Here is a 16,669-nt window from a genome sequence, read left to right on the forward strand (position 1 = left end):
TTCTTGTGAGCTAATCTGACCTGATCCTGGGCCAAATCTACACCAAGCAGGATAGAACACGTTGAAAATGGTTTGAAAACTGTATATGGAGTGTATCTTGGGCCCCAACGGTTGTCACTACTGTTATAAACCGTTTAAAGCAGTAGTGTAGATCCTGCCTAAGTCTTTGCCACTATGTAGAGATGCATTGCATTCCTGCTTATAGAAATTTGTACCTATGCATATAAGTTAGCATATGCAAATTTGTGTCCTTTTTTGAGGATGGGGCACACGGCTCTCAATCAGCACATAGTGTACCAGGCCCAGAACAGTATGTTGGCACCCCATGTATGATTGCTCCCATGTCAGTGAGGCAGGGGATCCACTCCGGGTTTTAGTCAGAAATAGTCAGAACTCTAAAGGAGCTATCTAAGGTCCAGAAGTACCTTGGATAGCATCTTTAGAGTTCTGTCTGAAACCTAGAGTGAATCTCCCGCCCTGCTGAAATCGGAGCCACAAGCCTCCGATTTTTGGGGGTAGATCCTTCCTTTCCCATCACTTCTATCGAAGCCACTTACGACCATGTTATTTCTACTCTGAAGACCTTCAATGAAAGGAATAATGGCTTATTTATTTATTTGTTTGTTTATTTATTACATTTTTATACAGCCCAATAGCTGAAGCTCTCTGGGCGGTTCACAAAAATTAAAACCATAATAAAACAACCAACAGGTTAAAAGCAAAAATACAAAATACAGTATAAAAAGCACAACCAGGATAAAACCACGCAGCAAAATTGATATAAGATTAAAATACAGAGTTAAAACAGTAAAATTTAAATTTAAGTTAAAATTAAGTGTTAAAATACTGAGAGAATAAATAATAATGTTTAACCACTGTGCCTTTTACTCATTGCAGCAAAAAATAATAACCCCAAAAGGACTTCTCTCAAGACAGGAAGATGCATGAAACACCAAAAGAACTGAGGAAATTACCCAACCCTGCCATCAGCTTTATCTCTGTACCTTTTCGTTGTATCCACTTGAAACTGGAGTTTAAAAGTTCTGCGCCTTTCAAGGATGGACAGCGGAGCGGACTTGACTTTTTTTGTAGAATAAAGCGCAAGGAGTGTAAATTTCAGCCTAAAATGTCTAGCCAAATCAGCCATTAAATAATTATACTGAACAGCTACCATGCGACTTTTGAGGTATCGCCACGCTGAGGTCACCCCAAAGGTGCTGAAAACAGCTCGAATAATTGGGTGGCAGGTGCACATCACAAAGCGAAGGAGAGATCCACTTCTAGTTTTAAAAGAGGAAGTTTCTAGTGCTGTCGACTCTAAATTATGTATTGCTTCCATCCCCAAATCAGGTTCCTTCAAGCTGTTGTCTACTTTGCACACCTGTCTGGGTTTTTTTTAACCAAGATACCAAACTCGTGCCCTCAGGTATGTATTGATAATCTTGCAAGAACTGCTTCGCTGAATCAAATGGAAGGTCCAGGAAGTCCAACATTCTGTCTTAAACAGGTGCAGCCAGACGGCCCTGGAAAGCTCACAAGCAAGTCATAAAATTCACAGTGATTAAAAACAGAGCCTCATATATAGGCAGTAGACCTCCAGTTACCAGATGTTTTAGATGAAGGCAAGGAAATAGACAGGAAGTTCAGACCTGTCCTCCGTGTCTTTGCTTAGTCCTAAGCCACTGGTCACTGCCACGTCTTCTGGTAGTGAATTCCAATGAGTTAATGATTTGTTAAAATGCATTCCTCTTTCTCACATGCACGCACCAAACATTGAAGCGGGTATTTTCCGCGGGACTATTTTGTCTATTGAGGAATTGTTGAAATTCCTCTGACTTCGCTCCTGCTTGAACTGACCGGCAAAGGGCTCTCTGCTCTCCTGGTGCAAACAGGAAAAGTGGCTTTAGCAAACCCTTCTTTTGGGTTATTCCACTGTTCTCTACTGGGTCCCCTCTACCTTGGCTTGTGCACAGAAGTAAGCAGTGGGTGTGCCTGTCAGAGAAACCACTCTGCCAAAGGGCTGTTCACACTGGAAGAGAAAGGGTTCATGAGCCCTTTGAGGTCATCTCAGCTTGGGAGAAAATGGGGCATTATTCCCTTGCGGAAGACTAAACGACAAGGTCTTCGGGTCTGGGTTTGACCCTCAGCTGCCCAGTTATCTACACTGGATTTAAAGATGGTACACTCTGCTTCTTGTTCAATAGTTGCATATTAAATGTTGCATTCAATGTTTTAGTTACCTAGGGAGGTTGTGGGCTCTCCCACACTGGAGGCATTCAAGAGACAGCTGGACAACCATCTGTCGGGTATGTTTTAGGATGGATTCCTGCATTGAGTGGTGGGTTGGACTTGATGGCCTTCTAGGCCCCTTCCAACTCTACTATTCTATGATTCATTTAATAGTTTTTAAGACATATTTTTTCCCAGCCATGAAAAAGTCACAACCACAAAAGAGAAGGGAATGAGGATTGGCACCATGACACACAGGGAGGTGGGTTGGTCTTTTTTTTAACCCCTTTCCACCCACTGCAGTCTCAATGAAATACTCTCCTCCACCCAATTTATTTATTTAAAACATGTCTGCACCTCGATTTGTCATATCAGATTTCAGGATGGTGTACAGCTGAACACAAATACAGAGAAAGACACTAACCCAAGAACATAGCAGACAAACCTTTAAAAACAGACTAAAACATATTCAGTTATATCAGTAACATCTATGAAAATGTCTGGGTAAAAGATGTTATTTTTCGTGACGTGTAATGATAGCAAGCGTTGGTGTCAGACACGTATCTTTGGCAAGGCCATACTATCAGCAGAGCGCTACTGTTAAGATACCCCTCTTCCTTCTAGATTTGGGAGAAGACAACCACGGAAGAAGCAGCACTTTCAATTATGCCTGGAAGAAAAGTGGCACCCAATGAAGTTGTTTTAAAATGGGTGTGCTATGGATGAACTGGGCCACACAAGTCAACATTAGAGTGATTTCCCTCTAATGCAGTTTGTGGAATCGGCTTACTCTAGTACTGCCTTCCTCAACATGATGCTCTCCAGATGTTTTGGACTTCAACTCCCATTAGCTCCAACCAGCATGGCCAATGGTCAGGAATTCTAGGAGTTGTAGTCCAAAACATATGGTGGGCATCAGGTTGGAGAAGCCTGCTTTAGCATTTCAGGTGAATCTGTTTGCAGTGCCCATCGTGGGTACAATGTATTAAAAGATAGACACAAATTCATTCTTATGCAAAAGATTAAAGCTTTTTCACTGCATCCCTGACCAGTGACAATAATAAACTACTGGATTGCATCACAAACACAATGGGTTGAATCCAGATATAGGATATTTAAGTCCCACTGATTTCAATGAGTCTACTCTAAGTACATCCAAATCCATGGAACAGATTCCTGAAATTTGGTCCTGGCTAAAGATTAAGCTGAGCAGCCAAGATCCGGGTCTAATAAGTCTTGGGGATTTCTGGCAGAGAATGACAAGGCTTCCTTCTACACACAACAGGCTTACTGAAACATGAATTGTTCTTTGTTGCAGATCTAGTAGAGAGTGTAAAGGAAGAAAGGAAACACATACACAGTGCCTCATTATGACACAGTTTGACCACAATCTATTTTAGCTTGTAGCATGGTATTGGATAATTTTCACTCACTGCTTGCTAAAGCAGTGCTGTTGCTCAAAGTGAGACATGGAGACAAGCAGAAGGACATCAACCATACTCATCTTAAGCACAAAATACCAACAACCAGGCAGTTAGAAGTGTTGAAATGGGAACACTTGCTTCCCTAACCATTAGTCCTGAGGACATTGCTCTAACACTTAAACTATGAAAAGTCCCACCAGCCACATGTGAACCCTTGAATGGAGAGCTCCATGTTGCACAACTCCCCATTCATTTGCTCCGTCGAGGGATATCCTAATTTTCCCATCTTCCTACACTCTGTATTAGTAGCACCTAGTATGGGGGGGCGGGGAGTGGGTGTGTTAAAATTTCCCAATACAGTATTCGTTTGCCATAGCATTAACAACTACCTTTTCACCTGAAAATGGAGTGTGTGCCAACACTTAAGGGACACACATTTCATTGTTTCCTAGCAATGCCTTAGGTTAACTATGGGCTAGTTGGTGCTTAAGGAAGATCCAATGAAAGTGTCTGGCCAGTGTACAGAGGTCACTATGTGGTTCACCCCCGGATAGTGCTCACATGCAGGTGCTGCGCATAAGTGGCCCCTCCATGTGGGGTCTATACACCCACCCACTATGTTTTGAGTAATCACACTAGCTCTGTCAGGTACCCGTCTCACGCAGAATCAAAGCAACCAAGGATGGGGCTTTAGGAAAGGCGAGGGTTGGAAGCACTGTAAACTTAAAACAGCACATTGAAACATCTCAGCATATTGAGAGAATTTTGATTACTTCCACTACAGATAACACCTTCTCTTGAAATCAGTAATTTGCAACATGTGGATCTATTTGGAAAACAGTAAGCCACGAAGTCCTAGTTCCTTAAACAATTAATGTAATAATTGCTTAAGAGCAGTTTCTAAAAAGGTATCTTTAGATTGGTTTTTGTGTGTGGACGTGTTAATGTAAAAATCAAGTTTTGGAGCAGATGAAACCTATTGCACCGTCTAGCTAGCACAAGACTGCACTGGTTACTTACAAATTAAAATCAAATCAAAAAAGAAACTTAAAACTATTTACAATGTTTCCCAATCTTTTTTTATTTCATTTCCCCTCCCCCTCCCAACAACATTACAAAAGATTGCATGTTTTTGTATTATTTAATAAACCGGCTCCTCTGCAGTTCATATACAATCACAGGCAGATTTTTTTTTAAACTCCATTTTATACAAACATCTCAAAAAATAGTTGGGAGTGAAGTATGGTAGGAAATATTGCTCACATTGCTAGTTAACATGCACATATGAGAAGGAGGGAAATTGTTAGTGCATACCTCCAGAGCAGGAAAGAACATTTTTTAAAAAATGCCTCCAAAATGAAGATACAGTAGATGACTTGGAGTGCAACCCAGCCAAGATGTTCTTCTAGCCAAGCCTAATTGAAATAAACAGGAGTTGGCAGCTCTCATTCATTTCAATGGGTAAAACAGCAGGAGAACTTCCCAGTAGATTGTATCCTTACAAAAACTGAAAAGGCGAATGTTCACAAAATTAAGTTTTTCATGCGAATCTACTTTCCAGTACTATATTGTAATTGCTTTTGTCAATTTATATATACATGGCCATGTAACACTTTTGAGGTATATAAGAAGAGATACCTGCACCAATATTGGGGGTGGGGAGGGAAAGGAGAAAACGTATCATGCTTCACAACCAATTTTACACTTTGGATGGAAAGAAGACATCTGCTGTTGAAAACGGCAGCTCAGTGGAAAGTCCCACACATTCCTTGCAGCTAATACAACTTGCTCCTTGTGCTGATGTAGTGGTGTCGAATCTCTCCCCTCCACTGCCAGAGGAAGCCAATGATGTGGAGTGAAGGGCGGGGAAGCACACCTTGAAATGACAGCGGGCTGCAGGGGAAATTCTGCTGCATGTTACCAAAGAGGGAATTGAAGCTAGGGCTGCCGTTTTCAATGGCAGATACGTGTTCGAAGATCCATCCTGGTGGGGGTTTTTTTCATGCAAATGCAACCCGTTCTGAAGGCCAACGAAGGCAAAAGCCTCTCTAGCTGTAGGCACTTTTGAAAGCGAATTGTGGTTTTCACTGAAGCACATCGTTCCTTTCCATCATCCCCGCAAAAACAAAAAAGAGGGAGTTCTACTTCCTACTTTAGCCTGATTCAAAATTTCTATTGTGGTTTTTCTACATAGCTAGCAAATGGGGAAGTAGGAGAGAAAACATAGCTTACGATATACGTTTTATACAACAGACAGTGCCTTAGGATTTAAAACGAATTTGACTGTTTAACTCTTTTTTATTTTCTTTTTTTAAGTGTATATGAATGAGACAAATATAGGCTCTTTAAAAATTTTCATTCACATAATGGAAAAAAAATCTCATTTATTAAAAATATCACATTTTGAGACTAGAAACAGTAAAGTGCATGAAAAGTTTAAAATATAAGCTTAAGGAATCTTACATAGCAGCAAAGAAGCAGAATACAGAAAAACTTAAAAACACCTTTCCTTGTCGTTTTGCCTTTGTTGTTGCTGTTTGAAATGTGAAGCAAGGCTCAATCCACCAAAAGGCCACGGTTAAGCAACCTCCAAGTAGTTCGATCGGCTATGTATTAAATTCTGCCCAAGGCCCGCCACAATGAACAGAGAGGCTGCTCAGCAGCTGCCTGTGACGGATTGCAGCCAAAGCTTTCTAAAGAGATGGCATTATGATTTTTTTTCGATCTCTGGAGGCACAACGGCTTTAAAATGGCCACCAGGAGCATGGGAAAAGAAAAAGAATTCCATGTACATCTTAAAGAGAGCAATTAAATGTTGGGAATATAACCAGCAGAGTCGTTGTTTTTTCTAATCCACCTTGAAAAACAAAACAGAAAAACGAAACAAAAAGGATCAATAAAAGCATGAGATGGCTATTTGGCGACTAGGGTCAGGAAAAATAGTAATTTGAGGAATGATTATGGCTAACACTTTCTCACCATCATGGGGGGGGGGGGGGAGTGCACCCAGAAAAGCCACTTCTCATTGCATGGAGGAGGCAGAAACAAGCTGTGTAACTCCCTACACCCCTGTTACCTTGATTGGCCGAATAATTCCAAAGGAGAATAGGATTGCAGTTTAAAAGAAAAAGGTGGAGGGACAGCTGTGGATTGAGTTAGAATATGTTTGCACTTGGTATACACAATAACTCACATGGTTCATTGGGTCAGAGATGTGCAGCAGGAAAAGCTGCCTGCTGCATGCAAACTCCTGTTTGCTTCGATGAGGCTTGCACAAGATGTAAACTCTTAAGGATCCCGAAAGGGGAGGTTGTGTAGAACAGCAGACCATGGTGGATTGGCCCTATATGCAATTAGATGCTCGGGGGCAAATTCTCCATGGGAGCAACCTGTGTGTGTGTGTGTGTGGTTTGTTTTTTTCCTGTGGCAGGAAGTCTTATGTCCTGCACCACTTTGGGCTTTCTAAATTAATGTGATATTCCAGCAGGGGAGGCGACAGCAGTTTGTACAGTTTGAATAATGTACAAACCCAGTAAGTGCTATTCCCAATTATAAACGTTTCCTAACAGATCCAATGCATCAATTGTATCTCCTCTATTTCAGGATGGTGGTGTTGCTTTTTTTTAAAAAGGGAGAGAGTTGGGAGAAGGAGGGACGGCTCATTTTGTTAGGATCTGAAATAAAGCATCGGCTATGGATGTATACATATATGCAAGTCCTCCTGTCTGATTTGTCCTTTTATAACGGCAGCTTCCCAATGAAACAAATAAAGCTTGCCAGTTTAAAATGTGTGTGTGTGTGTGTGTGTGTTTATGTATGTGTGTATATATATTAAAATCAAAAAACCTGGAAAAGGGAACAAACAACAACTTTGGTTCCAGCCCTAGTGCCAAATGGTACCAATATGCACCCAAAATGTGCAAAATCGTATCATCCACACACATAATGAAAGGAGCTTGAAGCAGCAGCTTTTAAAAGGTTGGCCATACTTCACTCCTACGTACTTTGATTTACAACTGTACAGGTCCATAAACAAACGAACAGGTCCCAGCCCTCAAAAGGGGCGGGGCTCCACTACCTCCTGCTAGGCAAGTGGATGCCATTGACAGGAGGCAGGAACGGAGGGTGGAGCTCGAGCTGCGTCAACAGTGAAAAGTGGTCTGAAGGGATGTGAGGGTGGGGGCACCCGGTGATGTTGTTCTCAACCAGCCACTGAGTATCCAAAGGCCCCAGGACACCAAGCACGTTCATGTGAGTGTTGGAATAAAAAATGTAGTCAATCACACCCTGGAGAGAAAGAAACACAAACAGTGGAGAACCCGGTTAACAAATTAGGCTGCAAAGTCCCATCTATACAGCCCACTTTTTCCCAAAAAGAAATGCTATCCTCCCCCCTCCTGCTGAACCACATCAGGAAACAGGAGGCGGCTGGGTCCATTTTATTTCATTCATGAAGGAGACATGCGAGGCCTTGCCTGGCTTGCCTGGAAATTTTATAGCTACGAAGAACACGGGAGGTTGGGGCAGCTATGCTAACCTAACAAGCAATAAAAACTATTGCTGCTTTATGTATGAAGATGCAGCGGACACATGCTGTGGTGCTGCGTTGAAATCAGAGCTCCGAAGCATGTGGGCGCTATAAGTTTAGAAGTGCAGGTGGGCCCCTACATGTGTTTTATTGCAAGAGAGGACTACAGTGGGGAGTAGAAGACTCAGCACCGAGAACTGCGGTGGGCGACGTGCAGCCTGAATGCAGTGCAGCAGCAGCAGCAAAAAAAAGTGATTTTCTGCTGAAATCCAGTGCCCAGCCTTTCCAGCCCCAGCCCACGCTAATGGTGGTAGCCATTGACAAGAAAGTGGAAAATGGATGATTTCCAGAGGGTCTGGAAATTGCGCATTCCCCCCTCTATGCTAATGGCGCCATTAGTGTGTGTGGGGGGGAGGGGGAGATGTGCAATTTCCAGACCCTCTGGAAATCATGAGTTTCCCTTCCTCTGTGTCAATGGAGGCCTTAAAGGCCCTATTGCCGCGAAGGTAAAGGTAAACCTTCGCATCAAAAGGCCCTTTATTTAAGATCCCTATTGTGGATAGGGTAGTGGTGGATGGGAAGCACAATTTTCCTTATTAATTCACATACAATATATTCTACTTGTTGAATGTATTAGTTTACGCTAAAGTGATTAATGATGTCGACGTTTATATGATTACGAGGAGGAGGAAAATGAAGCAAAGTTGGAAGAAACCAGTATATCTTGCACTACACTTCAATAACATATCCACGAGCAATTCACTTGCATGACTTTAGTGGAACGTCACTAGGTTGTGGCTAGGTTTTGCATGGCATTTCACACAGCATCTTTCATGGTGAGAATTTTACTACGTCGCACAGTTTACTTGGGGTGTCAGAGAACTCTGTAACAGATTCAAACGAGTTCAGATTTCTATGAATGAGACCCGCGGATTCTGTAGCAGACCAGTTTTTCCCAAGTCACTTGGATTCTGTGGACTAGGGGACCGTTTTTCACTTTTTAAGGGGATGATTTGCACTAATGCTCACTTGTGCAATTAGTTAATGTGCATTATGGACAACTTACATTAACTGCTGCACATTTGCGCACATTTGCAAATTAACGTGAATTCCCAGGCATTTGACAGCTTATGCGGAGTTTTTTAACTGACCCCAGAATAGTTGTTTTAAACGGATATTGCGTTTTTGTTTGTATTTTATGCTTTTTATGCTTTTAAATTTTGTATATTTCTTTTTAACGTTCAATGTTTTTAACTTTTGTAAACCGCCCAAAGAGCTTTGGCTGTGGGGCGGTATATAAATGTAATAATAATAATAATAATAATAATAATAATAATAATAATAATAATAATAATAATAATAATAATTCTCCTCGAACAATCCTTTAAAAAAAATCTGATTCGGTCTATGAGCCGATGACAAAACAAAAGACACCTGATAATCTGTGAAACAAGTGGAAAGGATTTGACAAAATCTGTATGGACCCTCCTATTTACAACCCAGTTTACATCACTTCCGCCAGATCACGGCTTACTTTGAAATCAAAGGTGTAATTCGTATAAGGCATCAAGTTGTTTTCATAGGCGCTCTTGAGCTGGAAGCCGTGAGTGATCCTTCCTTCAGAAGCCCTGTTCTTCCCATTGCCGCTGAAGTTCACGAGACACTCATTATACCGCAATTCCTTGAAGTCTTTATGGTTGTCGGCTACTATTCCATTGCTTAAGTATTCCACAACACCTGTTTTGCAAAACAAAACAGCTGATTTGTTGTTGCTTAATGTCAATGCCGAGTTGCACCACATGCTGGTCTTTAGTTCAAAATGAACTCAACTCTATGTGCACAATGGATAACATACGCCAGCAAGGGAATTAACACGGCAAATATTTTGCTGTCAAGCAAGGAAGAAATGCCACCGAAGTAGTTACTACCACCTGTTTAAGTGGGAAATAAAGCTATTTGCTAATTAGAGAAATATCATCAGAGGTGGTATTTAAACACCATTGGTTGAGCTTACAGCGCCTGTAATTAGAAGGGAAAGGATATATATTTGTTTAATGTTATGGTGCATATTGTAATCTACTATTTTGCAGTTGCCCTGGGCAAACAACTGAATGGAAAATGATACTGGTTCAACAGAGAGCATGGACATGGGCGCTCACCTCACCCCACCCGCACACTTTCTTCCTCCAACTATTAACGTACTAGGCTGGTATCCACAGAATTACTTCAGGCAAGTTCAGAGAGATTTAACTCTGAGAAGTCAGACATCTGAGTACACATGCTTAGGACTGAACTGTAAAGCTACAATATTATGCACATCTATATGAAGGCGAACCCCATTCAATGCAGTGGAATTTACTTCCAAATAAATATGTATAGGATTGGGCTGTCTGTCTCAAAACAGCTCAGTGCATTTGTACAATCAAGGAAGTCCAATGCAGTTGGTCCCTTTCTCGTGAAATCACTGGCTGACTTGGTGCTCCCAGCCTACGTCACATCACACACAAATTGGTCAACGGCAGCCTGTATGATCATTTCAGCACTGTGTGATGATTTGGGCTTAAGCCAAGAGGCTTTTTTTAGTTTTAGCTTGTTCAGTGATCAGCACTCAGAGAATGAGCTTTGGTCATTCCTAAATATATTTACCAAACTTATTTCTTTTACTCTGCTAGGCAATTCCCTAATAACATCATTATGCTGTCTTGTTAAATTTAACTGCCTTTAATTTGTTGACACCCCCTGTATATTAATCTTATTCTCAAGTCCAGAGTTGCAAGTATCCAATTCCTTCTGTACTTTTTCTAGTTCAAGAATCGTGCTCTCCAAATTGTCAGATAGCATACATATCTGCAGAAAAGCTTTTGTCAAAAGGAGGCATTTTTTTCTCTCAGCAGGCAATTCTAGCCATCTAGATTGCACACTCATCTCTTTTAAAAAAACGAGTGAATCTACCTGTACACTGCGCTCTACATCTAAGGTCCTCCTTCAAGTTCCTACTCTGAGGGAAGCTCAGATGATGGCAACAAGGGAGAGGGCCTTTTCAGTGGTGGCCCCCCCAAATGTGGAATGATCTCCCCAACGAGGCTTGCCTGGCGCCAACATTGTTATCTTTTCGGCACCAGGTTAAGACCTTTCTCTTCTCCCAGGCATTTAACAACATATGCGGAGTTTGTTTGTTTTTAACGGACCCCAGAATAGCTGTTTTTATAAGGATACTGTTGTTTTTATGCTTTTTATGTTTTTAAACTTTGTATATTTGTTTTTAATGTTTACTGTTTTTAACTTTTGTAAACCGCCCAGAGAGCTTCGGCTACGGGGCAGTATATAAATGCAATAAATAAATAAATAAACAAACAAACAAACAAACAAAAATGTCTAAAGTAAAGGAAGGGAGTTATTATTGCCTAATTCATTAAGAGCCACCCTATCATCTAGAGAATCAGCTGCTGGAACGCAAAGAAGATATACAGGATGTTCCTGTTCCAAAGGTGACCCAAGATATTTCTAACAAATGAAGACAGAATATCAAATCTGAAGTAGAAACAATACCTGAATCAGGCAGTGAGTTGAGATCCGCACACAGCACCAGTGGGATGGAATTCGTATCTGCTGTCGGGCTTCCAGGCCTGCCAGAGGCTTTCTCAAGGATACTTTTCAGTTCTGAGACAAACATCATAGTCTGGACAAGTTTTACATCTGAATACTCAGGATCCCAATGCATATGGGCATTAGCTACAATAAGCAGCTGGTTGTCCAACGTATGAAGTGGTTTCATACCTAAAGTCAAGGTATAACAGTTAGAACTCCTAAGTTAATTCAATTCCCCCCAATACAGAAACAACAGAAAAGCATTTTATTTCCTTTTGTGCATAATTTTCTTTATTGAGCAAGCACTGCTAGGCTCACAGTCTGGACAGGATACACAGAAACACGAACCTGCATCTCTGTGTTGCTAGTATATCTACAACCACCCTAATTCCCATGGAGGGGGCTTGAAATATTGCCACAACTATCATACGAAGTCTGTTCCTTCAGCCTCGCCTCCTTCTTAGCAGGTCCCACATAGCCACCTCTGGAATGTGCATGGATAGCACTACGCTTGCAGCCTGACTGTGGGATCATGCAGTTGTGCTGTCTGTATGAAATGGCACCTCTACGTGGGTAGTATATCAACAGCTGCTCAAGCCCCAGTGTCTTCAGTAGAAGGGATATTAGGAAAGCAGGGCTGGGAAAGACTCCTGCTGGAGAGCTACTGAACGCCTGAGCAGACAGAACTGCCCTAGAGGGACCGATAAGACTGATTCAATGTAAGACAGCTTCCAATGTTCAAAGAGCACAGTGAAGACATCGGACTTGGTTTCTACGACTACAATGGAGGAAGAAGCCACCGTGGCTGCTTCCCGTACCCCAGCAACTGCCGTATGCATTATTCCACGCGCTGCAGTGCCGACTGGCGTGTCGCCCGAACCTGGCGCAGTGTGGTGGGGGGAGGGGCACTGTACCACCTTACAACCCACAGCATGCAGTAGAGGTTATAGGGTGGGTATGAAGCCCCCCACTGCACCATGTTCAGACGACATGAGAGCAGCATGCGCGGGGGTGGAGAGAGCGGCCACAACGGCTTCTTCCCCCGCTGTAATCGTCCGAATGCAGCCATCTACTAAGTTATGTATTGCTGGGTAAGGGGGAATAGCACCAATGGAAAGTGGAGAAACACAGAATTGGTGCTGTGTACGAATGAGCGATGAACGTTTTATTATTTCACGATGTAAAAAGCTCCACGTTTCGGATTCGAAAGAATCCTTCTTCAGGAGCTGTAGTGAACAGAGAGCTTGCTCATACAACTTCAGTTCTGATAGCAGGACGTTTTAACAAACGCTGAGGCTTTCTAATTAAGCGAACTGCCTTTGCAGGATTGCAGTTTGCTACCTGAACTCCCCTCCCTTCTTGCTCCTGAAGAAGGATTCTTTCAAATCCGAAACGTTAAGCTTTTTACATTGTGAAATAATAAAAAATTCATTGCTCATTCGTACACAATACCAGAGCTCGTCCCTTTGTGCCTGAGCCACGCCCACCCACTTACATCCTTTTCAACATGGAATAGAACTATATTAATAAAAGGCAAAGTTTAAAACGTGACATTGAATTTTAAGAGGACATATTAAATGCAGAAGTAAATGTTCTCTCAGCAAGGCTTTTTAAATATGTGTTTGCTGGAATAATGGGATGTGGGGCTGTACAGGGGGCTGTCTATATGCAGGGAAAGCCTCGTGGTGGCTGCAAATCTGCGCTGTGTCAATTATATGACACAGATGCAGCTTTGCAGCCACCGTGGGGCTTTCCTGCGAAGCTGCACACTGAAAAAGTCAGGAGCAAGGTCAGTACGTCTCTTCTGCCATCTGACGTCGCTCTGGGGCCATTCCCTAGTGGAAGGCGACCGGTGATTGGTTGCCTTCCACCAGGAAGAGAGCGCGGGGGGCTCCTCTGATACCCAGATGGCCGCTGGGAACCCCGTGCTCCTTCCTTAGATGTCAAGATAACTCAACGCCCCCACAGGTGAGTGAAACCTCAGTGTTTTTGAGGGAGATGGCACCAACTCGGCGCCGTGAAGACAGCCCCCAGGAAAGGAGGGTGCTCCACACACACACTCTGCATCCCCCAATTCTCTCCTGGCAATGCCCCCCTCCGCAGCTCTTTCCTCCTCAGTCAAGCTTCCAGTTTTGGAACCTGGCTGACAACCCGCCCCCCAAATTCAAAATGGCTTGGGTAGCCATCTGAATTGGTTGGTGGCAGGAGGGCTAAGCATCCCCCCTCAATCCCAATTCTCCTGCCATCCCTACATTCCCATTACAAGGAAAGTGTCCCATGTTTCCTACTTCAGCCCCCAAGAATAATAATGAGGAGAGCGATATTGCAGAATTATTTGGGTTTGGGAAGTTGCTTCCGCAAAGCAGTCCACTGAGCTGATATTTTATTTATTTATTTATTTAGAATATTTATATACCGCTCCCCATTGAAAAATTTCAGAGCGTTGTACAAGATAAAATGAAAATAAAAACAGAATAAAACAGTTAAAACAAAATTTAATAGAAGCAAAAACAGAGATTCAAGGCTACATATTAAGGAAAGGCTTCTTGGAATAAAGATGTTTTCAGGAGGCGCCGAAAGGAGTACAAAGTTGACGCCTGCCTCACCTCCAGAGGCAGGGAATTCCACAGGAGGGGCACCACCTGTGGAAAGGCTCTTCTCCTGGTGGATTCCAATTGGAGGATGGATCTAGGTGGAACCACCAGGAGCAGGCCCTTGGAAGACCTGTGACTGGGCAGGTTGGTAAGGGAGAAGGCGCTCTCTCAGGTATCCTGGTCCCAAGTTGTTTAGGGCTTTGTACACAAGTACAAGAACCTTAAACCTGGCCCAGTAGCGAATAGGCAGCCAGTGCAGTTCCCTCAGCAGAGGAGTTACATGCTGGAAAGGGGCAGCTCCAGACAACAGCCGAGCTGCAGGATTCTGCACTAGCTCCAGCTTCTGGAGCAGCTTCAAGGGCAGCTCCACATAGAGCATGTTGCAGTAATCCAATCTTGAGGTTACCAATGCCTGTACCACCGTGGCCAAGCTATCCCTGTTCAGGAGAGGCCGTAGTTGGCGAACCAACCGAAGATGGTAAAAGGCACTCCGAGCCGTGGCGGCTACTTGAGCCTCCAATGACAGAAATGGGTCTAAGAGTACCCCCAAACTACGAACCTGTTCTTTCAGAGGCAGTGCAACTCCATCCAGAACAGGCATGGGAACCACTCACCCACAGGGCTTCCATCTTGCCAGGATTCAGTCTCAGTTTACTGGCCCTCATCCAGCCCATTACTGAGTCTAGGCACTGGTCCAGGACCTGCACAGCCTCACCTGATTCAGTTGTCACAGGGAGATAGAGCTATTGTGATATATTGTGTTGTATCCGCTGAATTTCTACTAAGTCGTGCTTTTACTATACAGGAAGATTTCGCTTTTTAAAAACCCAGCATGTCTTTTGCCGTCGTTAAACTTTTCATTTAAAAAATGCATGACACACCCACCTGTCCCAAACAGTTCCTTATGCACCTCTAACACTACAGCAACTCCAATGTTGTCCTTTGTCATCACTCTATTCAGCATAGCTTCTGATCCTTCAGAGTTTGCCATCGCCACTTGGTTGAACTCTACTGTGTGCTTTTGCACCAACGTGAACCTGAAACACACACCCAACATCAGTGTCAATATCTCTATATAAATTATCCTCCATTTTAAAACAAACACATACTAATTTCCCTTTAAGAATTTATGAGGAATAAAAATGACTATCAGAAAGCCAGGACTAAAAAGACATCCCTTCCTCATTTTTAAAACACATATACCAATTCCATGGGCACCACAACAGTGTAAGAGCCGATACAGGTTTACGAACTATCATTAAAATATCACTGGTTTGCTTCAAGCCTTATTTCATACACATTAGTGAAAGCGACTTACTTTTCTACTTTGAAGAATATTGCACAACCATCCACATGCTTTCGCTCCTGCTCAGACATGATTTTGGCACGTGACTTTGGAGAGAAAAATCCATCGTATCCACGGTCTTTTAATGCTGGCAGAAAGAGGGTGAAGTATTGCTCAGTTTCTACTTCCTAGAAATGAACATTGATTGTGTTGTTAGCGCTGCATCGAAGAAAACTGTGCTGAGAAGCTGGAATGTCTCTTTCATGATTGTCTATTTCTGGTGGGGGAGGGGTTATGCTGATGGGGTCAAGGAAGGATCCACAGTACTGGCTTCTCCCATGTGGCCTCAGGGCTTTCCAACATTACTCACAGCAGCATGGGGGGAAAGCCACTTATATAGCAGCTACTTAAGAACATTAAAAGGAATTCTGCTGAATCAGATCAGAAGTCACCTAGTGCAATATCCCCTTTCCCACAGTGGCCACCCAGATGCTTCAAGGAAACTCACGAGCAGGATATGAAGCATCAATCCCCTCCCACTGTTATTTCCCCATAATTGGTAAAACAAAGATTCGCATTTCATTTATCATTACCTGAAGACTAATGATATCTGCATCCCAGTTCATAATTTCTTCCATGATTCCCTTTTTTCTGTATTCCCAATTTAATGCCCAGGATGGGCAGTAGCCATAGAGCTGTCGGGTGGCGTATTTATCACACAACACATTGTAACACATGACGGTAAATGAAGCTGGGAAGAAAGAAAGCAAATGTCTGGTGATGGAGACAGTTGTGGTACAGGGCACTTTTTTTTAACATAGAAGTACCAACGTTTAGCACAGGGCATTTCAGCTGGATTAAGTCGTTCTCTCAGTGTATACTGCCAATTCTCAAAAGGCCTCCAGAAAGTCCTTCAAAAAACAAACTTCCTTCCCATGCTAAGTGATGGCTTATTTTGCATATATAAAATACTCACTCGCTTGTTGCCTCTATTTTATTGTATGGTTAACTGCTTTGTACA

General features: G+C 42.7%; 1 protein-coding gene across 1 annotated transcript in view; it reads right to left on the reverse strand.

Moving 5' to 3' along the window:
• Nucleotides 1–4,709: 4,709 nt before the first annotated feature.
• Nucleotides 4,710–16,669, reverse strand: part of CNOT6L (CCR4-NOT transcription complex subunit 6 like) — a 48,406-nt gene continuing 36,446 nt past the window's right edge. Inside the window, exons 7-12 of the mRNA XM_063135143.1 lie at nucleotides 16,242–16,399; nucleotides 15,682–15,836; nucleotides 15,249–15,400; nucleotides 11,731–11,958; nucleotides 9,716–9,918; nucleotides 4,710–7,940 (exon numbers count right to left, since the gene is read on the reverse strand). Of these exons, the coding sequence (XP_062991213.1) occupies nucleotides 7,728–7,940; nucleotides 9,716–9,918; nucleotides 11,731–11,958; nucleotides 15,249–15,400; nucleotides 15,682–15,836; nucleotides 16,242–16,399 (1,109 nt within the window). The 3' untranslated portion in view covers nucleotides 4,710–7,727. The remainder of the gene's footprint in view (nucleotides 7,941–9,715; nucleotides 9,919–11,730; nucleotides 11,959–15,248; nucleotides 15,401–15,681; nucleotides 15,837–16,241; nucleotides 16,400–16,669) is intronic.

Source organism: Elgaria multicarinata, chromosome 10 (genome assembly GCF_023053635.1).
Source record: "Elgaria multicarinata webbii isolate HBS135686 ecotype San Diego chromosome 10, rElgMul1.1.pri, whole genome shotgun sequence".
In the NCBI taxonomy this organism is placed as follows: Eukaryota; Metazoa; Chordata; class Lepidosauria; order Squamata; family Anguidae; genus Elgaria; species Elgaria multicarinata.